The 23,081-nt window shown below is 35.9% G+C and overlaps 1 protein-coding gene across 1 annotated transcript in view; it reads left to right on the forward strand.

Annotated features, from left to right (window-relative positions):
• The window catches only part of PRSS12 (serine protease 12), a 76,243-nt gene that overhangs the window by 35,714 nt on the left and 17,448 nt on the right, over positions 1-23,081 (forward strand). The window contains exons 8-11 of the mRNA XM_043569588.1: positions 1,336-1,532; positions 8,481-8,622; positions 19,525-19,730; positions 22,695-22,773. Coding sequence (XP_043425523.1) covers positions 1,336-1,532; positions 8,481-8,622; positions 19,525-19,730; positions 22,695-22,773 — 624 coding nt within the window. The remainder of the gene's footprint in view (positions 1-1,335; positions 1,533-8,480; positions 8,623-19,524; positions 19,731-22,694; positions 22,774-23,081) is intronic.

Consider the following 23,081-nt stretch of genomic DNA (forward strand, 5'->3'; position numbering starts at 1 on the left):
TTCTTGTATATACAGAGAATCAGAATTTAATGGTTCAAAAAATATTCTCACTAATATTTGTTAACAGTTCTATAAGATTGTGTTGGAAGGTAAAATAGGCATGTACCACATGTACTTTTGGTTTACAGGAGAATTTCTAAAGCAGAATACCATTTTGGGATGAGGAATGGGTGAACTCTAAGTTTCTTTGCACAAATAAAAGGCCAAAGTAAAATGACGTCTTGTCATCTGTTCTATAGTTGATATGGACAGACAGCAATCAGAATGATGCATTATTTGGATAAATGGTATAAGTTGAAAGTGGTAGCAATATGAGCTTTAGGATAATTTTTTTTCTAGCTCAGATTTGATTAGTCAGCAAAGTAGGGGAAATCTTAGAGTAATTAATTAAAAGCTGCACTGTTTTAATCTATTAAAATGTTCATCTTCTTAGATAAATGTATCAAATATGTGCAAAGGAAAATAATTGGGAAACTTCATGCCAGAAAGATCTCTTTATATTCTTTGTACAGAAATAATGAAAGCATTCAGTGAGGGAAGTGATTGACATAAAATTTTAAGAGTAAGAGTTTAATTACATAGACTCTTAGGCCTGAAAGGCACCTTAAATAGTTTTTAGCTCAGTGATTTCTGGAGATTTGGATTTTACAGAACAAAGAAAGTAAAATTGGTGAAGGATGAATGACTTAGTTACCAATTTTCTTTTTCTTGCAGATTTTACCTAGTTCTATAATGTATATATTTATTATAATTTTTTGTAGTGCATTGTTATAATTAAGGTCAATTGGAACACAAAGATAATTTCTAAAAAATTTAAAAATCAGATTTATGTAACCTTATGAAAAACTAAGAACATTGCTATTATTCGATTTTTATGGCCGAAATCCAAGCAAGCCTCATGATGGAGTGGGTGTAGTGTTTGAGGAATCACTGAACTAATATACACAGTTTTATTTTGGAAGGGATGATACCAAAGAGGTCTAGAGAAGGTGATGAAATGAGGTGGCTCTTCAGAGCTGAAACAAGACAACTGTTCTGGTTTTATGGTTCATGATATTATTTCCATTGTCAGAAATTGGAGTTCTATCTTGTTTTGCATTCTCTTTCATGAGTTAATTATCCATTAGGTACCTGTTGAATCAATCAAAAATTTTCATGTGATCAAAATGTGTGCTGGAGTGAACACTGCTCTAAGAACTGTGTCCTTAAGATAGGAGAAAGAGCAAATATCCTCCAGAGTCGTGATGCTTAATTAGGTTGTTTGTTTTTATGTTTTGTGGTTACTTGACACAAGAGACAGCAGTTCCATGCACAACGTTTATTTTATTGCCACAGATATGGCAAACAAGCCTCTGCAAACCACTTTGAAGAAAGCACAGGGCCCATATGGTTGGATGATGTCAGCTGCTCCGGAAAGGAAACAAGTTTCACTCAGTGTTCCCGGAGGCAGTGGGGAAAGCATGACTGCAGCCATCGGGAAGATGTTGGTATCACCTGCTACCCTGGGGGCAATGGACACAGACTATCACTGGGTGAGGATTGGCCACAGCTTTTGAGTATCCATAATTCAATAGCCCATGCACGTCTATCCACTGGTCCGGCATGTGAAACATTTCTCAGCTTTGGCTTTTTTAAGTCAGTTTTCTAAAAATGCTCTAAATCAACTTTTGAGTCTCTCCACCAATGTTATAAAATTTTTGCTCCTAAAGTTACTGTTCTTTACCTAGAAGCTTACATTTCTCACTAAAAATCTTTATAGTCACATGGATCTGAAATATTGAGTGAAGAAGCTATAATGTCTGTTGCCCTATTCATCGGTCCCCTATTCTGATTCTCATTCATCTTGAATTCTAAGGAAAAATTGGGGACAGGATTTTAAAAAATCGGAACAAAACAATAGCTCTTTCTCCTATGATTTATTTCTTCTTTAGGTCCAAGGCCTTGTCAGTCATTGGTCACCAGCCATTCATTGCTGTGTCCTAACCTAGATCTTTCAAGTTTCTCAGTGGGTTCCTAAGTGGATTCACTGGAGAAAATAGTCAATCCATCTTTTTAAGGTACCCTGTTACTCTAGAAACCCATCAGTGTCTTATACTGTTCCCCAGTTCCAAATTTCTATAGACTTCTGATTGGATAAAAGGTAAGTAGCTCATCTAATAGTCTGGATATATTTATGGATAAAGATCCTTTTGTGAGCAGAGAGCACGTACATGTCCTTGACAGATTTAATTAACATCTGACTATTCTTAACATCTTAACATCTTTTGAGGATGGCAGAATAAATATGAATGGATAAGACACAGGGAGATATTAAAAAGACTTGTCAAGACACTACCATGGCTCTATTATATATCCAAACACATATTTTTTGGTGAATAGATGTTAAAATAATCCCAAGTGGTCTTTACTTTTCACCTCAGAGTTGAATCAACCCCTTTTGTATCCTTCTGTTTTGAGACTGTGAAGCTTAAATCTTCACATTATAAAATAACATAACTTGTTGAATCTCACAGTATTAACTATATTGTATATTTAAGTTTGTCAAAGTACATAGTTGATTCCTCCTTGTACTCTAAACTGTGAGAACTCACTGCACTAATCTAGCATTATATCAAGTAGAAATACAATATTTTACTCTATCCCTTAGAAGCCATACTTCCAACTTTGCTTTTCATTTGTCCTCTTCTCTTAATCCTTTCTTCTTCTGGGGGATTGTAATCCTCCCAGGATTATGTGATGAAAGATTGTATGTGGTTGGGGAGATAGAACCTATTTGCTAAGGGGTGCCTGGGTGGCTCAGTCGGTTGAATGTCCAACTTCAGCTCAGGTCATGATATCAGGATTTGTGGGTTCAGGCTTTGTGCTGACAGTGGAAAGCACAGCGGAGCATGCTCTGGATTCTCTGTCTCCCTCTCTCTCTGACCCTCCCCTGCTTGTGTGCTCTCTCACAAAAATAAACATAAAATTTTTTTTAATTAAAAAAAAAACAAAAACGTTTGCTAGAAATGTATACCCTTAGCCCTAGATAGTAGGTGTTTCGATCATGGAGTGATGTATTCAGGCACGTTATTCATCAGTATTCCAGGCGATGAACTACTATAAATATTATACAAAATATGATAATCTGAGTTATCTGAAGGACCGTGTGGTTAAATACATGCATATGGTTAGGCAACTAATCTCTTCAGTTACCCTGAAAATCTTTAATTCTAGGATTCTAGACATATTTTTTAAAAATTTAAAAAGCTGAGGATGATAATTATTAATAAAATATGTGATCATTATTGTAAATGTCTTGAGTCCTAATTTCAGTAATACATTTATTAACTATTCATTTGTCTGAAGAGCATTATGTCTGAGCCAAATATACTTTTAGAAGAGAATCATATTACCATTTATCCATCCAAAGAGATTATTATTTTCCCACTTATCAAAAAGGACTACATATTTAAAACAGAAGCTTAGAGAAGGAAATCATGGAATAGTGATATACAAAGCAGCATTTTTAAAAGCAATTGAGATTTTTTTACTCCTTTGACACTGTAATAATGAGCTGTTGGACTATTACTGTTTTCAAGTATTTAAAGGATAACTTATGTACCTTAACTCTGAATGTGAATGAAAGTGTTCTCAAAATTAATACTTGTCCAGTAGACATGTAGGTGGAATGCTGAAAAGTAATATTCTAATTCAATAAAAGTAATTCTAATAAGAATGTAGTTAATACTTATGGGAATTGGGGGAAATATGCAGAATGGTAAATATATGGATTTCTCATTTTAATATTGCACTGATCATTTTTTTCAGTTTTATTTACTTAAGTAATCCCTACACACAATGTGGGGCTCGAACTCATGATCCCAAAATCAAGAATCTCATACTCTTCTGACTGAGCTAACCAGGTGCCCCAATATTGCACCAATTCTGTATTTCAGAGTATTATATCCTAGAGAGATTTTATCCACAGTGAGCTGGTCTCTTACCTAATTTTACAATATAAAAATTTGACTTTTAGCATAAGCTAAATTTTATCTTCTAGTAAAAATATTATTTTCTAAAAACAATGTATTATATCAATGTTACAGGAAAATGAAAACTTTTGGAGGTCCAAGTTTGAAATATATAATTAAATTATATATTAAAGATACTTAGATGCCCAGAGGACTATTTAGTTTTCCTGAGCATTTTATATTTAAGGTTTTAGAAATAAAACATGTATATTATTGCTACCATAATGAAAATGACTTAAACAGTAAGGTGGTGTTGATACAATGGCTTTTGTCATCCAGTTTGCCCTTCAAGCATTGAAAATCCAATGATTTTGTAAAATGAAGGGCTAAAGTTAGGTTCAGAAATACTGCATGCATTATTTATACAAAGCATGCAACTGAGGCTTTAAAAACACTTTCTCATTTTTATTTTTATGGTATATGAAAAACTGCCCATAAAATGACTAGAATGGAATGTGGAAATCTAATTCCATGTACATATGTTTACTTAATTTTGGACCAAACATCCCAAAATTTAAAAATTAAGAACTTTAAGAAAAGAACTTCACCTTTTTGGATTTTTTTCTTTGAGGATCACTTTTCTACCTTATTCCTTTTAGAAAAAACTCCAAACTTTCAGATGCGTTAATAAGAAATGTAATGTTTCAAATATACTGTGTTTTGTGACATGGCTAAAACCCCAACATAAGCCATGCATAGGGTAGGCACTTCATAAACATTTTTTGATTTTGATTTTGCTATCTTGATTCTGCTATGATGCCCACCCCACGAAGTGAGTATGAACAGGTACAGAAACCAAAGTGCCAACAACTCTGGAGATAAAACAAAGAAGGATGGAGAAATAAAAATGGATCAGAAGGATCAAAGTAGGGTATGTTCATCTTGCCAACAGTATTTTCTGTCAGTAAACAAAGGCCAATCTAGCAATGTCGTATGTTGTTTTAAAGAGAAATGATATTTTTTCTTTAGCTGCTTACTTCGCCTCTTTAGCTCTAATCAGTTCCGCATGCTTCGTGGTATTCCCTAAATCCGTACCAGTAAATCTTAGGGGCCCTGAAGCTGGAGACCCTTTCAGTAACTAGGTGATCTAAAGTGTATTGGTTTGCTTGGGCTGCTGTAACAAAGTACCATGCAGTGGATGGCTTAAACAACAGGTATGTGTTGTCTCACATTTCTGGGGTCCAAAATCCAGGTGTCATCAGGATTGATTGCTTCTCAGGGCTAAGAGGGAAGCTGTGTTCCAGGTTACTCTCCTTGTCTTATAGATGGCCATCTTTTTCCCTGTGCCTCCTCACAGTCTTCCCTCTGTGTATCTCACTATTCAAATCTGTCCTTTTTATAAGGACATCAGTCATACTGGATTAGGCCCACCGTGACGACTTCACAGTTCAACCCATGACAGTATGCAAGGTGCAGTGAGGGCGCTTTCAATTAAATAGCACCATCTTTTTTTTTTTTTTTTAAGATATGTAATTTATTGTCAAATTGGTTTCCATACAACACCCAGTACTCATCCCAAAAGGTGCCCTCCTCAATACCCATCACCCGCCCTCCTCACCCTCCCACCCCCCATCATCCCTCAGTTTGTTCTCAGTTTTTAAGAGTCTTATGCTTTGGCTCTCTCCCATTCTAACCTCTTTTTTTTTTTTTCCTTTCCCTCCCCTATGGGTTTCTGTTAAGTTTCTCAGGATCCACATAAGAGTGAAAACATATGGTATCTGTCTTTCTCTGTATGGCTTATTTCACTTAGCATCACACTCTCCAGTTCCATCCACGTTGCTACAAAGGGCCATATTTCGTTCTTTCTCATTGCCACTTATTACTCCATTGTGTATATAAACCACAATTTCTTTATCTATTCATCAGTTGATGAACATTTAGGCTCTTTCCATAATTTGGCTATTGTTGAGAGTGCTGCTATAAACATTGGGGTACAAGTGCCCTATACATCAGTACTCCTCTATCCCTTGGGTAAATTCTTAGCAGTGCTATTGCTGGGTCATAGGGTAGGTCTATTTTTAATTTTTTGAGGAACCTCCACACTGTTTTCCAGAGTGGCTGCACCAATTTGCATTCCCACCAACAGTGCAAGAGGCTTCCCGTTTCTCCACATCCTCTCCAGCATCTATAGTCTCCTGATTTGTTCATTTTGGCCACTCTGACTAGTGTGAGGTGATACCTGAGTGTGGTTTTGATTTGTATTTCCCTGATAAGGAGCGACGCTGAACATCTTTTCATGTGCCTGTTGGCCATCTGGATGTCTTCTTTAGAGAAGTGTCTATTCATGTTTTCTGCCCATTTCTTCACTGGGTTATTTGTTTTTCGGGTGTGGAGTTTGGTGAGCTCTTTATAGATTTTGGATACTAGCCCTTTGTCCGATATGTCATTTGCAAATATCTTTTCCCATTCCGTTGGTTGCCTTTTAGTTTTGTTGGTTGTTTCCTTTGCTGTGCAGAAGCTTTTTATCTTCATAAGGTCCCAGTGATTCATTTTTGCTTTAATTCCCTTGCCTTTGGGGATGTGTCAAGTAAGAAATTGCTACGGATGAGGTTAGAGAGGTCTTTTCCTGCTTTCTCCTCTAGGGTTTTGATGGTTTCCTGTCTCACATTCAGGTCCTTTATCCATTTTGAATTTATTTTTGTGAATGGTGTGAGAAAGTGGTCTAGTTTCAATCTTCTGCATGTTGCTGTCCAGTTCTCCCAGCACCATTTGTTAAAGAGACTGTCTTTTTTCCATTGGATGTTCTTTCCTGCTTTGTCAAAGATGAGTTGGCCATACGTTTGTGGGTCTAGTTCTGGGGTTTCTATTCTATTCCATTGGTCTATGTGTCTGCTTCTGTGCCAATACCATGCTGTCTTGATGATTACAGCTTTGTAGTAGAGGCTAAAGTCTGGGATGGTGATGCCTCCTGCTTTGGTCTTCTTCTTCAAAATTCCTTTGGCTATTCGGGGCCTTTTGTGGTTCCATATGAATTTTAGGATTGCTTGTTCTAGTTTCGAGAAGAATGCTGGTGCAATTTTGATTGGGATTGCATTGAATGTGTAGATAGCTTTGGGTAGTATTGACATTTTGACAATATTTATTCTTCCAATCCATGAGCACGGAATGTTTTTCCATTTCTTTATATCTTCTTCAATTTCCTTCATAAACTTTCTATAGTTTTCAGCATACAGATCTTTTACATCTTTGGTTAGATTTATCCCTAGGTATTTTATGCTTCTTGGTAAATAGCACCATCTTTAATGGTGTCAATAGAGATACATGAAATTCTATAAATCATTTACATAACTTAGATAAACCTCAGTTTGCTAGAGATCAGTTTCTCAACTTTAAAAAAAAAGGAATAACTTCTATTTAAATTTTTATTATTTTTATTTTCTAGCTTCAGCAGTTTTTAAAGTCTTGAGGCATAATGGACATACTATATTAGTGTCAGGCATACAGCATAATGGTTCAGTACTTGTATACATTGTAAAATGATCAACACAAGTCTAATTAACACCCATCACCTTACACTGTTACAAAAAATTATTTTTCTTGTGTTGAGAACTTTTAAGATCTAATCTCAGCAACTTTCAAATATGAAATACAGTATTATTAACTATACTCACCATGCTGTACATAACATTTACATTCAACTTTAGTTATCTTAGTAATGTGTATGATTTAAGCCCTTCTTTTGAAAGCAATAGTAAATGAGAAGCCTGAGATGGAAATTGTCCTTGTTAGCTGCCTTCGTTTTTTTTTCTCCCCACGCATTCAAGTTACCCATGCATGCCAAGGGTATATATGTTTATGCCTTCTTAAAAATCTCAGCTTTGGAGTATAAATTTTTAGCTGTGTTCAAGGATAAATGACCAGACATGAAACAAAAACAACTCCAAGGAAATATCTTTTACTATTTAGAAGGTAGTGGAATTAATAAGAGACTCTTAATGATAGAAAACTAAGGGTTGCTGGAGGGTAGGTGCGCAGGGGAATGGGCTAAATGGGTGATGGCATTAAGGAGGGCACTTGTTGGGATGAGCACTGGGTGTTAATGTGTAAATGATGAATCACTAAATTCTACTCCTTAAACCAATACTACACTATAAATTGAAACTCAATTAAAAAAAAAAAAGAAGTTAGTGGTAATAAAACCATTCACAAATTACAATGCTAATTATCCATTCATTCATTTATTCATTCTTACAACAAACAGCTGTGGCATGTCCTCTATATGTGAGGCACTGTTCCAAGTGCTTGGGAATTCATAGTTGAGCAAGTGAGTACTCTGACCCAAAGACTTCAAAAGATATTGCAAAAGTGGATATGGTTTTTTATTAACACTTCTCTCTCATTCACTCTTTCGTATTACCCAGCTAATTTTATAGTTAATTTAAAAAAATGATTTGTGTTTTACAAAGTCTTTCATACTTTGACATCAGTTTGCTGTTTTGGCTTTTCTAATACTTTTGAATCATGACTTAGGTTTTCCTATCAGACTGATGGATGGAGAAAATAAGAAAGAAGGACGAGTGGAGGTTTTCATCAATGGCCAGTGGGGAACAATTTGTGATGATGGGTGGACTGATAAGGACGCAACTGTGATTTGTCGCCAGCTTGGCTACAAGTAAGAAAACCCTAATTATTTGGAATGGTTACTTGATGAACATTTCTAACTATTCAGGTTTGTTCTAATGAGTTATTTCTTACCTAAATTAATTTCTATGAATCAATTGAAAATACTGGCAGCATGCTGACTTGATTCAGAATTGTGAAGAGATACTAATTAGAGTGTATTTGAATTTTTCTATTCTCCTATAAGCCATATACACTGTTATATAAGAAATGTAGCTTTTGGAGTGCCTGGCAGGCTCAGTCCATAGAGCATGCAACTCCTGATCTTAAGGTCCTGAGTTCAAGCCTCACGTTGGGCCTAGAACTTAATTGTTTTATTTTTTAGAAATACATATTTTATATTTTATTTTTTATTTTATTTTAGAGAGAGGGTGTTTGAGCAGGGGAGAGGGGCAGAGAGGCAGAGGCAGAGAGAGAGAGAGAGACAGAGAGAGAGAGAGAGAGAGAGAGAGAGAGAGAGAGAGAGAGAAGGAGACTTATGCAGGCTCAACACTCAGTGCAGAGCCTGACATGGGACTCAATCCCATGACCAGGGGATCATGACTTGAGCTGAAATCAAGAGTTGGACACTCAACCGAGCCACCCAGGTGCCCTGGGCTTAGAGCTTACTTAAAAAAAATGTAGCTTTTATATAATAGCAAATAATCTAATATTCATAATACTGCTTGTGTCAGGCAGAGGTGTTAACCTTTTCTCTATGATTTAGGTTTCAATACTCTAGCCTTTTAAGAGACTCCGGGGTTATGAAATTGTACTTAGTTCTCCTTATTCACAGTAGTTCCACTCTCTAAAATCACAGTAAAACACTGCATTAGCTAATGCTGAGCCATTGCTTCTAGAGTTAAGGTTGAACAAGGCAGTGCTCTGCCTTCTCGTTTTAGCTCTCAATCTTGGAAACAATTAAGAATTTTGTGGTCTGTTAGTACTTTTTTAAAAATTTATTTTGCATTTTTATGCTTTTTTTGTTAATCATTTCACTGTTTAAAATGCCCCCCCTGAGCACAGTGCTATCTAGTGCTACCTAGCATTACTAAGTGGAAGAAGGCTATGATTGTGATGTGCCTTATGGAGAAAATACAGGTGTTGGATAGGTTTCACTGAAGCATGAGTAATAGTGCAATAAACATGGCACTAAATAGACTGGGAAAAGGACACTTGTTTCAGTTTGAGAGCTGAAATAAAGAAGCAGATTATCTTCTTCTGACGCCTCAGCTGGGCAATGCACATTTTTTGAGGCTTTGTGCATGTCTGCAGATGACTGAAAGCACCGTGAGTATTGATTTGGCAGCTACAAATATATGTAGCATGTTACAGTATAGAGGATATAAAATTGAAATGAATATTGAAATTGAAATGAATTGATGAACTCATAATAGATTACTAATATTGGTTTGGATTTTTAAAAAATCTTTAATTATATATCTATGCATATCTTAAATATTGATGAATTTAACTGGTTATTCTATGCAGAATAAATTTTTCTTTAAAAAAATTTTTTTTACATTTATTTATTTATTTTGAGAGAGACAGAGATAGTGCAAGTGGGGGAGGGGCAGAGAGAGGGAGACAGCGAATCCCAAGCAGGCTCCACACTGCCAGCTTAGAGCCTGATGAGGGGCTTAAACCCACGAAACCGTGAGATCATGACCTGAGCCAAAACCAAGAGTCAGACGCCCAACTGGCTGAGCCACCCAGGCGCCCCAATACATTTTTATTTTTAAAAGTATTTCTAATTTAATAAAAATTCAAATGTTTTTTCTAAATTTTTAATTCAAAGTTGTTTTTGGTTACCCAGAAACAACTTCAGTTTCCTGCTCAGTTTTGGACCTAGTTGTAATTCCAATTGTCTTATGGTAAATGGGTCCATTATTTGGGATCTAGATTTTCAGTATTAAAATAGGTATATGACACAGATTTTCAGCTTTCAAATTATGAAGGATAGAAGTAAGATAGGAAGAGTTTATGTTAGATGCCTCGGTGAACTCTGTCAACAATTTATTTCCTTTGCTAACTACTTTTCTAACACTCCTTCCTTTATTTGAAAAAAATATATTATTTTTCTTACATTGCATTCACAGTGAATTTATCCAAAATCAGCCATTAAAGTACAGCAAAACCTTGGTTTATGAGCATAATTCATTCAGGAAACATGCTTATAATCCAAAGCACTTGTATGTCAGAGAGAATTTCCCCATAAGAAATAATGGAAACTTAGATGATTCGTTCCACAACCCAAAAATATTCATATAAAAATGATTACAGTACTGTAATATAATACAAAATAATAAAGAAACTACAAAATATAAAGAAAAATAAACTAACCTACACTTACCTTTGGAAACCTTTGTGGCTGGTGTGAGGGAGACAAGAGGAGGATTATTGTGTAGGACTACTTTCACTGTCACTAACTGCTACCTATTGGCTCGATGGAATCTTCTTCTTTTTGTGCAACTTTACCAAGTTGGAACCTACCCAATGACCTTGAATGAAGCAAAGCATTCCTAAGCTTACTCTTGTATGGAAAAGTAAAGGACTGTCCATAGGTACTTTGAAGTGACAAAAAATACACTAGTCCCGTTATGGGCACCTTCCAATGTTCTAAAAAATCACTGATTTCTGCCAAACACCGCATCCTGAGACCAAGCATGGGAGCATGGGAGATGATCACCCACAATCCTCCAGTGAGAGAGAACCACTGACTCAGTCATGATCATGTGACATTTAGCATCACGTACTACTCGTGTTGCAGGACATCGCTCATTTCTCAAGTTAAAATATATTAGAAATGTTGTTCATCTCGTGGAACACTCACAGAACAAGTTACTTGCAATCCAAGGTTTTACTGTATATTGCTGTTTGAGACTGGTTACTTGGCTAACTTTTATTTTTTATCAGAATAATCCAGGAAACCTAGTGTTATCTTTGGAAATAGGAAGGGAAAGATCAAATTGATCCTTGAATTGTGTATCTAATCAATGAGAGGAAAAGTTCATAAGCATATCCATCAATACGTTTTCACTTTAATTTCTTTCTACATTTTTTATTGCTTTTAACTTACCGGTTAGTCCATTTTACATTTAACTTAAAGTTTATTTATTTTGAGAGAAAGAGAGAGTCAAAGAGGGTAGAGAAAGAGGGAGAGAGAGAGACTCCAAAGCAGGCTATGCATAGTCAGTGCAGAGCCCGACGCGGGGCTGGATCTCACAACTGTGAATCATGACCTGAGCCAAAATCAAGAGTTGTACACTTAACTGACTGAGCCACCAGGTGCCCCTATTTTGCATTTAACTTAAATGGTGAATTTCGGTAAGAAATAATATAGGTTAAGTGAACAAAGTTTGTAGCAATTTTCAATAATGTTTCTGTAAGAATTATCAAGAAAAGCATTGAAAAAAGAGCCTACTGTGTAATTGTTTCTTTAAAATAAAGTCTCCTAATAAGTAAATCAGTAATTAAGTGTTATAACAAATTGGATAATCATCTTCTAGTGCACAGGGTATAATTTACCATCAAATAATATTTACATGAGAATCATGTGGCTATTTGATCAATCTAAATACACTTGAATGTTCTTATAATTTTCCACTCAGGGGAAATGGATTTCATGTAAGAACATATATATAATTGTAAACAAGTATGTGACTAGAGAATATTTTTTCCCCTAGGTCTACTTGGAATTGTTAAAAATTCTTTAATAAGGCATGTCTTTGTAGAAATCAATCCAGAAGACTTTTAAGCTGTCAAAAGGCTTGGGTGTTAGAAATAGAAGTTTCAGAGATCTGTACCCCAGCCAACTATATTATATGTGAGGCTTTGGAAATACTGAGGAAATACTCCTTGGAAATACTGAGAATCCAAATAGCATTTGACAGTATTTCCACAATGAGAGAAACAAAATGAAGTAACAAAACCAGGAAACATGAATGGTAACTAATGTAGATAGAGTGAACAGAAAGTAAAAGGCATTATTTAATTATGTATTACATGTTACATAATGTCTGACAAAGTCTAGCATATGAGCATATTATTTCTAGAGGGCTCAGAGAGAATGTGTTGATATCAGTTACACTCGTCAAGATAGACTAAATAGCTATGATGGAAATTCCATTCTATTTGAACTTTGTGTGAATCCATTAGCATATGTTCTCAAGATGACATTGTTCTTGTACTGCATATTTGTTTTAGTACCTCTCAAAAGAATTTGCAAAATTGTGTGTCCCTAGAGAATTAGTAGAGACCTAAAAGTATATCTAGTTTTTTAAGTATATCTAGTTTATAAGTATATCTAGTTTTTTTAAGTATATCTAGTTTTTACCTTATAATTAAATAGCTGCAAAGGATATAATTTAGTTTCTGGCATATTTGTGTATGATATTTAAATATAGAACAGTTATATCACTCTTAATTATAATCCAATGGAATATCAGTATAATAGTGACTTGATACTGTCTGTCATCTATTTAAACAATACGTGAGGGGCACCTAGGTGGCTCAGTCGGTTGAGCGTCCGACTTCGGCTCAGGTCATGATCTTGTGGTTTGTGAGTTTGAGCCCTGTGTCGGGCTCTGTGCTGACAGCTCAGAGCCTGGAGCCTGCTTCTGATTCTGTCTCCCTCTCTCTGCCCCTGCTGTGCTTGCACTCTGTCTCTCTCCCTCTCAAAAATAAACTTTTAAAAAAAATTAAAAAAAAATACATGAACAAGCTCTTCTTTGACCTTGAGAAATTTTACATAGTTCCTTCTCTTGAAATTGTATTTAAAATTTTCCTTCTCCACAGTATCCTAAAGTTGCAATGCTTTAAAAAACACGTGTATATGAGTATATACATATATACATACTTATGCAAATGTGTGTGTGCCTGTGTGTATGTGCATGTGTATATGTACATGGAGAGAGCAAGAGAGAGAAATTAAATCCTTCTAAAAAGTTCCTCTTTAGAGTTTATGATTTCTAGTATACAACCGATTAAAGACAACACAAACAAAAATTTGGTAAGTAAGTATTAAATATAGGAAATAAAAACTGAAGAAAGGTCCCATTTCTAACTTTGATGAGTTGGGTTTATGGTGCTTGGTTAAAGGAGACTTCATTGCTATCATATATTTTGAATTGTTCTTTTGACCACTTCAGAGGCTTTTAAATCTTGGAATAATGCATTGTGGTAGGATTTGGGATGAGTGAAAAATATGTCTTTTTTTTTGTGTAGTAGGAGAGGAAAATTTTGAAGAGAAGTTGATTTTCATTTCAGCCAAACCAGTTTTAGGCGAAAATACACATGTCATTTGAGGATCTAAATACTGATTCCCATAAAGCCATGCATCCTTAGAAAGTCATCTTCTACTCCCAGGAGCACTTACATCCCAGTTTAAAGACTGTCTAATGTATTGAAATTGTCTGCTGTGAATTACTGCCTGGCTGTAGCCTAGTGGGAAGTCCCTTCCCTTTTTTCTATAGATGACACAGTCCTTAGTTGATAAAAAAAAAAAAGTCACAGAAAGTTTTTTTAAATTCCACTACATTGCTGAGAATCTCTTTATTTAATCATGCACTTTTATTAGTTAAAATGTTCCCTAACTTCTATTTCTAATGTATCTACAATGGTGCATTCTTTTAGTCTGTAAGTTGATAAATTTCTAAGAAATCATCCTTCATTTTATTTAATGGGTCTAATTTTATTTTCTATACGTTTATCTCTACCTATCATCTACTCCTATGGTATTTATGATGATTTTTTGTCTGTTCTTTGTGTACTCTTCTGTTTTTTTATATGCAAGCAACCCAATTTTCTACTTTCATTCTTTCCTTTCTTTAGTGGTGGGACACTCAGCATTCTTATTGTTTTACTGGAAGTTCTGTTTAAATTTTTAGCAAACATGCTGGCATATTTTCTTACGAATTTCAGAAATTATCTGTAAGTTTCCCTTAGCATGCTATTATTTACTTTCTACCTTCACTCATCCTCACTTCCCACACTGATGGAAATCACCTGGGATTTTAATTTCAGAATGCTATTAATTTTTTATTTCTTTGAATGATATCTATTTGAATTTCAAAAGGCTTAACATTATACAACCACATTGTCAACAATTATTTCTGTTTTTTTAAAAAAAAGATTAATAAAATAAGCAATATTTGGCGATTCCAACTCAGAAAAAGGAGAGAAAATACAAGTATACAAAAATACAAATATACATTAGAGAAAAGAAAAGGAATACGAGCAGATACACATATCTGGTTAAAAAAATTATAGAATACTGTGAACTACTTTTAGCTAATAAACTTGGAAATCTAGATGAAATGATCAATTATGTAGGAAACCACATTTTCAACAAAAATATAATTATGAAAATTGATAGAAAACCTAAATAGATTAATGATCACGGAAGCAATGACTCTGATTTTTTTGCTGAGGAGTTTTGACTGATCTTCAATTCAGGTAATTCCCAAGTTATATAAATTGATGCAGAGTGGGAAAAAAGATGGAAATCTTTCCATTCATTTTATGAGACTAATACAAATTTATTTCATGACTAGATAATCCAAGTATACTCACACACACATCAAGAAAACTATATTCCATCTCATTAATCTACATACAAAAATTCAAACAAAATATTAGCAAATTTAATCCAATGGTGTATTTAAACAGATTTGAAGAAATGGGAGTCTATTGCAAGAATATAAAAATGGTTCAAAGTGAGGCATTCAATTAATGTATTTCAGTGTATTATCTATAAATTAAAACAAATATGATCAACTAATAATGGCAAAACTTTATATGTTAAAAATCACCATTTCTTCCTTATGTCTCTTAGGAAGCTTAGGATAAAATAAAACTACCTTACCTTTATATCACATTCATCAAACAGGAACAAAACAAGCACGCCTGCTATTACTTCAGTGACTCAGTATTATCTGAAAGTCCCACTATCATTAAGCATTGAGATACCAGTATTGAAAAGGAAGTCAGAATTGTTACATGAATAATGTGATTGTCCAACTAAAAAACCCAAGAGAACCAATGGGAAAGACACTAGGACTAGTGTTATTTTTTAAAAGGCAATAGTTCCTATAAGCTAAGTAGAAAATAAAAAGAAAAAAAAGATCATTTAGAGGATACAAAAACCAAAAACCAAACAAAAAACCCAAAAACAACCCAACTAGGAATAATCACAAGAATTGAAACCTATATGAAAAAAAGTAAATCTTTACAAAGGTAGAAAAGTTAATAAGTGATATACAACAATCCTGAATGGGAAGACAGAATAGAGATTAATCTATTCATTAAATGCTGCCCTTATAAAAATCTTTTTATTTTCTAGGTGTGGCTGAGGGTAGGGGTGGGGAGAGGAACTTGACTTCAAAAGTCATCTGGAATCAAATCCATGTGGTACTGGCACAGGAATAGGCAAGAAGTCAATGATACTAACTACAGCAGTGATTATCAACCTCGGGTGTACACTAAGATCACATTGAGAGTTAAAAGAATATTACCCATGACCAGCCCCATTCCCATGGATTTTACTTTAATTGATGTCAGGTGGGGTTCAGGTTTTGCTATAATATAAAAGCTTCCAGGGGCGCCTGGGTGGCTCAGTCGGTTCAGCTTCCGACTTCGGCTCAGGTCACGATCTCACCGTCTGCGAGTTTGAGCCCCGTGTCGGGCTCTGTGCTGACAGCTCTCTAACCCTCCCCCACTCATGCTCTGTCTCTCTCTGTCTCAAAAATAAAATAATAAAACATTAAAAAAAAATTAAAAAAAAAAAAAAGCTTCCAAAGGTAATTTTAATGTGTAGCCAAGATTGGGGATTACTGTATTGTAAAGACCAAAAAATGACTTATATACATGTAAGCATGATAAATATTAAATTATAAAGACTTTTAGAGGTGCCTGGGTAGCTTAATCGATTAAGTGGCCGGCTTCAGCTCAGGTCATGATCTCATGGCTCGTGGGTTCGAGCCCAGTGTCGGACTCTGTGCTGACAGCTCAGAGCCTGGAGGCTGCTTCGGATTCTGTGTCTCCCTCTCTCTCTGCCCCTTCCCTACTCACGCTCTGTCTCTCCCTGTCTCTAAAATATAGAAAAACATTTAAAAACATTTAAAAAAAAATTTTTTTTTCAACGTTTATTTATTTTTGGGACAGAGAGAGACAGAGCATGAACGGGGGAGGGGCAGAGAGAGAGAGGGAGTCACAGAATCGGAAACAGGCTCCAGCCTCTGAGCCATCAGCCCAGAGCCTGACGCGGGGCTCGAACCCATGGGCCGCGAGATCGTGACCTGGCTGAAGTCGGATGCTTAACCGACTGCGCCACCCAGGCGCCCCTAAAAAACATTTTTTAAAAAGCCTTTCAAATCAGTGGGAAAAGTTATTGGGACAATGACCTTAGGGACAAAAATAAAACTATATCCCATACTAACAGTAAGCAGAAATAAATTCCAGATAGATCAGAACTATGATGCACAAAATAAAGCAGAAAAACTTTTCTTTGAATAATCACATTTTAATTATACATATTTCAAATGACTAACTTGCTTCCCAAAGACTTGCCCTGTATTCAGCAATATATATCCAGAACCTTAAAAATGTTTATACCTGTTGAACAAAAATACTACTTCTGGGAAGAAATCGAAGCTGTCCACAAAAACTTCTGTTTAAGAGTGTGTGTGTGTAACAGACTCTTAAATAAGGAGAAAAAACAGAGGGTTACTGGAGGGGTTGTGGGAGGGGGGATGGGCTAAATGGGTAAGGGGCATTAGGGAATCTACTCCTGAAATCATTGTTGCACTACATGCTAACTAATTTGGATGTAAATTTAAAAAAATGAAATTAAAAAAAAAAAAGAAAGAAAACAAACTGATAGTTACCAGAGGGGAGGTGGGTGAAATAGGTGATGGGGATTAAGGAGTGCGCTTGGGATAAACACCAGGTGATGGAACTGAAATCATGATATTGCAGATGTGAAACTAATATAACACTGTATGTTAACTATAGGAATTTAAAATAAAATTACATTTAGAAAAAAAGAAAGTGTGTGTGTATATATAATTATAAAAAGTCTTGAGTTTTAAAAGTAAATGTGCAGCAGTGGGGAAATAAACTCTAATTTTTCTATGTTAAAGTTTGATGTAGAACTCCTTGAATAGGAATCACCTAGAGCTTATGAAAAAATAGATTTCTAAGTCCACTGGTGATACACTCATTCAGAATCAACCCAAGTAGTCTTTTAAGTACTCTGAAGTTTGAGATCTACTACACTAATGTGTACAATGAATTTTTTTAACCACTAAAAATTATAGTTAGTTTTTTCCCCATAAATATGTACAGGAAGGGAATGTACCCGGATGCTAACAGTGTGTTGTTGGGAATTTTTTAAAAGCCGCACCTGTAGCTTTTAGTGAATACAAAGATGCACAAAGGGGCAAGCCAGGGCACATTAAAGTCAAGAAGAGGGGCGCCTGGGTGGCGCAGTCGGTTAAGCGTCCGACTTCAGCCAGGTCACGATCTCGCGGTCCGTGGGTTCGAGCCCCGCGTCGGGCTCTGGGCTGATGGCTCGGAGCCTGGAGCCTGTTTCCGATTCTGTGTCTCCCTCTCTCTCTGCCCCTCCCCCGTTCATGCTCTCTCTCTGTCCCAAAAATAAATAAAAAACATTGAAAAAAAATTAAAAAAAAATTAGAGTTTAAGGGGCACCTGGGTCACTCAGTGGGTTAAGTGTCCAATTCTTGGTTTCAGCCCAGGTCACATTTTATGCAAGATTGAGCCCTGGGTTGGGCTCTGTGCTGACAGTGTGGAGCCTGCTTGGGATTCTCTCTCTCCCCTCTCTCTTTGTCCCTCCCCTGCTCATTGTGCATGTGTTCAATCTCTCTCTCTCAAAGTAAATAAATAAACTTTATTATTAAAAAAAAAATGACCTCATAGTTGTGAGATTGAGCCCCACTTTGGGCTCCGGGCTGGGTGTTGGAGCCTGCTTAAGATTCTCTCTCCCTCTCCTTTAGCCCCTCCCCCTCATAAAAAATAAAATAAAGGGGTGCCTGGGTGGCTCAGTTGGTTGAGCGTCTTACTCTTGATTTCTGCTCAGGCCATGATCTTACAGGGTTGTGGGATTGAACCCCAATCATGGGATTGAGCATGTAGCCTCCTTAAGATTCTCTCTCTCTCTGCCTCTCTCCCCCATCATGTGCTCTCTCTCTCTCTGTCTCAAAAAACAGAGCTTGTAGTCTGCTTAAGATTCTCTCTCTCTCTCTCTCTCTCTACCTCTCTCCCCCGTCATGCACGTGCTCTCTCTCTCTCTCTCTCTCTCTCTCAAAACAGAATAAAAATGAAATAAAAAAATGTTAAATAGTTGAAATTAGGGGTGCCTGGGTGGCTCAGTTGGTTAAGCATCTGACTTTGGCTCAGGTCACGATCTCATGGTTCCTGAGTTCGAGCCCTGTGTGGGGCTCTGGGCTAACAGCTCAGAGCCTGGAGCCTCATTCAGATTCTGTGTCTCCCTCTCTCTCTACCCCTTGCCTGCTCACCCTCTGTCTCTCTCTCTCAAAAATAAAATATTTTTTAAAAATTAAAAAATAATAAAAAATAAAAAATTGAAATTAAAAACAAAAACTAGAGTCGAAGACTATCATTAAATTTTGACATGCCATTAAATGTGACTTTCTTAGCAAAACTTAAATTAGAGGCACCCAGGGCAGTAAAGAAACTGTGGGCTAGCAAAACAAAAAAGGTAGAGTTATTACCTCTTTTAAGCTTGTTTTTGATAGTCATGAAATAAAGTTTTTTTTAGCATACATAGATGCTAAGTTTAATATACTAAAATTAATTGAATGAGAGTATATGTTGTGATATGTTAAAATGTATGAGTGACTGGTTCTTCACATCCTCAAGAACACTCTGTTTCCAGGGGCCCTGCCAGAGCAAGAACCATGGCTTACTTTGGGGAAGGGAAAGGCCCCATCCATGTGGATAATGTGAAGTGCACAGGAAATGAGCGGTCCCTAGCTGACTGTATCAAACAAGATATTGGAAGACATAACTGCCGCCACAGTGAAGATGCAGGAGTCATTTGTGATTATTTTGGCAAGAAGGCAACAGGTAACAGTAATAAAGGTAAGTCATTTTCCAGGGCCTGTACAAGTCAAAGAGTGTTCTTCACTTGATTAGTATCAGCAGTACTTTGATAACAAAAGTCTCCTTCATAAGACTGTATATAATCCCTGGTTCCTTGTGCTCATATTTAGAGGCAGTGGTTTCCTGACAAACCTGACTGGATGGGGCTTACAGGGAGAGCAGAGCTCAGGGGCAAGAGTGGATTTACAGGATTTGTAATCTCTGGCATCCGGCCCTTTCCACGTTCTCAGCCATTTCTGTACCATTCCTTCTCTGGATGTAATAAAACTGTCAAACTTGTCGGTATCCTTGAAGATTTAGAACTGATAATTACTTCACAAAAACAAGGCCAGAAATGACAATTTAAAGATATGGCATGGAAAGGAACTTCTTCCACTCTCACTAGTATTTTAAACAATAGAGATACATTTAAAAGTAATTGCAAAAAGAAGGTTATCTTTTGTAGATTTTATTCTCTGAAATTAAAAAATGTAAGGGAAATGAGAAATAATCTTTCAGTACAACACAGTAATAGGTGTTTTATACTTAAATAGAAAGGTCATTGAAAGCTGAGTGTAACTTTTATGAAACAAATACTGCTTTAGAATAAAGAAGTAGCTATTTTGTAGAAAACTGGTTACATTTTATGAATAGAACAGTGATCTCTTTATGTGTTTTGAAAGCTCAGAGTTTTGATCATTGGATTTTCTGAAAAGTAGGTGTATCTGTATTTAAACATTCTCTTCCTCTAACATCTTTTAATTGCTAAAGACAATGCAAAAATGAACTGGATGTTGTTAATATGATTCTTCACTGTCTGAGGAGCTTTTGAGTATGAAGAGTACTTACAGCCTTTTGTGCTTTGTTTTATACACACACACACACACACACACACACATACACACATAATCGGCTTACTAAATCATATATTTAATATTATTAAATAGTATACTTATATACAAGTATTAATTACAACCTATTAAAGTGCCTTCAGTAATTTAAACTATAGTTAAAAATTGAATATAATTAATTCTTTGGATTATGTCAAATTTCTTAAGTGGTAGAAAAACATAAAAATTCAATAATTGTAAAATGTTTTTGCTTTGGATTCTCTCTCTCTGCCTCTCCCGCACACTCTTTCTCTCAAAATAAATAAGAAAACTTAGAAAAAAATATTTCCTCTTAGACAAGCTGGATTACGTAATTTGGTTTGTTAACCCTGATTTTGTATTGAGGCTCAAGACCTAGTAACTTCTATAAGGGGACTGAAACTCAAGGCATTGGTTATTGGTCATCTGATGGGATCCTTTTATAAATGAATTTCATTTTGCTTAAAAAAATTTTTTTTGTAGCCGTGGATTTTACGCCTTATTAGATTTTACACTTTTACAATCTGGTGCTTTGCCCTGGAATGATGTAAACTTTCAGTTTTGCTTGCTCAGTATTACATCATTCTTTATCTTGCCTTATATACATTGACCTGACTTGGACCATTATTTGAAACTTATGTTTTTCTAATATCTTATAATTTGCTGTGTCATCTAGAGGATTCATATCCTAAGAGATGAGAATTAAAGTTTGACAGCATGCCTCTGAGATCACTTGGCAAATTAATGATCTTGGTAAACATTGTTGAACCTTTTTCTCCATGAGGAAATAACTAGTGTTGATCCCCTACTGAGCTCACTTCTACCTGGTTATTATGGGGGAATATTAGTGCAGACTAGATTTTCATGCTCTTGGCACAATTCCCCACCTTCTCTTCTTACACAGATAGAAAAAGTGTCAATCTATACTTGGTACACATGTACTTAACCAAAGAAACAAAATACCCCTGTAGAGATTCCCCTCCTTCTAAAATTATTTTTAAAATAGCTATACTTTGGGGCGCCTGGGTGGCTCAGTCAGTTGAGCGTCCGACTTCGGTTCAGGTCATGATCTCGCAGTCTGTGAGTTCGAGCCCCGCGTTGGGCTCTGTGCTGACAGCTCAGGGCCTGGAGCCCGCTTCAGATTCTGTGTCTCCCTCTCTCTCTGCCCCTTCCCTGCTCATGCTCTGTCTCTCTCTGTCTCAAAAATAAATAAAAACTTAAAAAAAAATTTTTTTTAAATAGCTATACTTCATTTTATTTACTTTCTTTTGTATACCACCTTTTCATATATTTTCGTTCTTAATTCTTTTTTTATGCTCTTGTGAGAGTCTGTTATCTTGGGAAATTTGACTGTATTACCTAAAATGTCACTTAGTTTGTTTAGTAAACCCTTTCTATATAATAATATGCTATATGAGTAAAATATAAATGTAAATATAGATCAGAATCCCATTCTAAGTTACATTTTGTATAAGTGGCCTGGAAAGTGTTGTATGTGAAAAGCAAATTACTTAGACCTGTACTACCTTTGCAATTCTCTTGTTTTGTTTAATGTTCCTGCACTCCGAAACATTCTCTGTAATCAGCAGAGGGAGGGCTGTAGGCGCCCGTGGGATGACATGCTGGACAGGGTCACAGCTGAATGTGGGAAACCTCATAAAGTTCCTTGTCTGCTTGTGAATTCTTGTTGCCTTGGCTAAATGAGAAGACTTTTCTTTCTTTCTTTTTTTTTTTTAAATTTTTTAATGTTTGTTTATTTTTGAGAGACAGAGCACAAGCAGGGGAGGGGCAGAGAGACAGGGAGACATAGAATCCAAAGCAAGTTGCAGCCTCTGAGATGTCAGCACAGAGCCCAACGCGGGGCTTCAACTCATGAACCGTGAGATCATGACCTGAGCCAAAGTTAGTCGCTTAACCAACTGAGCCACCCAGGCACCCCAACTTTTAATTTTTATTATAAGAGAAGGTATCCTATAATTTGAGGAGAAAAGATGTTTTAAAATAGAGAAAGAAACGGCAGGAGACTGTGTCACTTGTGTCTTTGTCCCACTGTCAACAATACAACAGTCTGATTAATAACCTCTGTCTGCTTCAGAATCCCTCTCATCTGTTTGTGGTTTGAGATTACTGCACCGTCGGCAGAAGCGGATCATTGGTGGGAAAAATTCTTTAAGGTAAAAGGTCCTTCAGAGATTTTACATATTACAAAACTATTTATGTACATACAGTGTTACAAATTGGGGGTTTTTCTACTATGATATGAGGGATTTATTTTACTTACTCAATTTCCTAAATTAAATACAGATTACATGTTTTTTTTCCTTTTAATCTACATTTACTTTATATCGACTGTGTTCTTAGATCACTACCTCCTGATTTATACAATAGATACGTTGCTGAAAAGTTATATTGTTGAATCTCACTAAGAGGAGGTCTGAAAAATATGTAACTACAAAATTCATTTAATTTAGAGTGTATTTGT

This window comes from Prionailurus bengalensis, chromosome B1 (genome assembly GCF_016509475.1).
Source record: "Prionailurus bengalensis isolate Pbe53 chromosome B1, Fcat_Pben_1.1_paternal_pri, whole genome shotgun sequence".
NCBI lineage: Eukaryota > Metazoa > Chordata > Mammalia > Carnivora > Felidae > Prionailurus > Prionailurus bengalensis.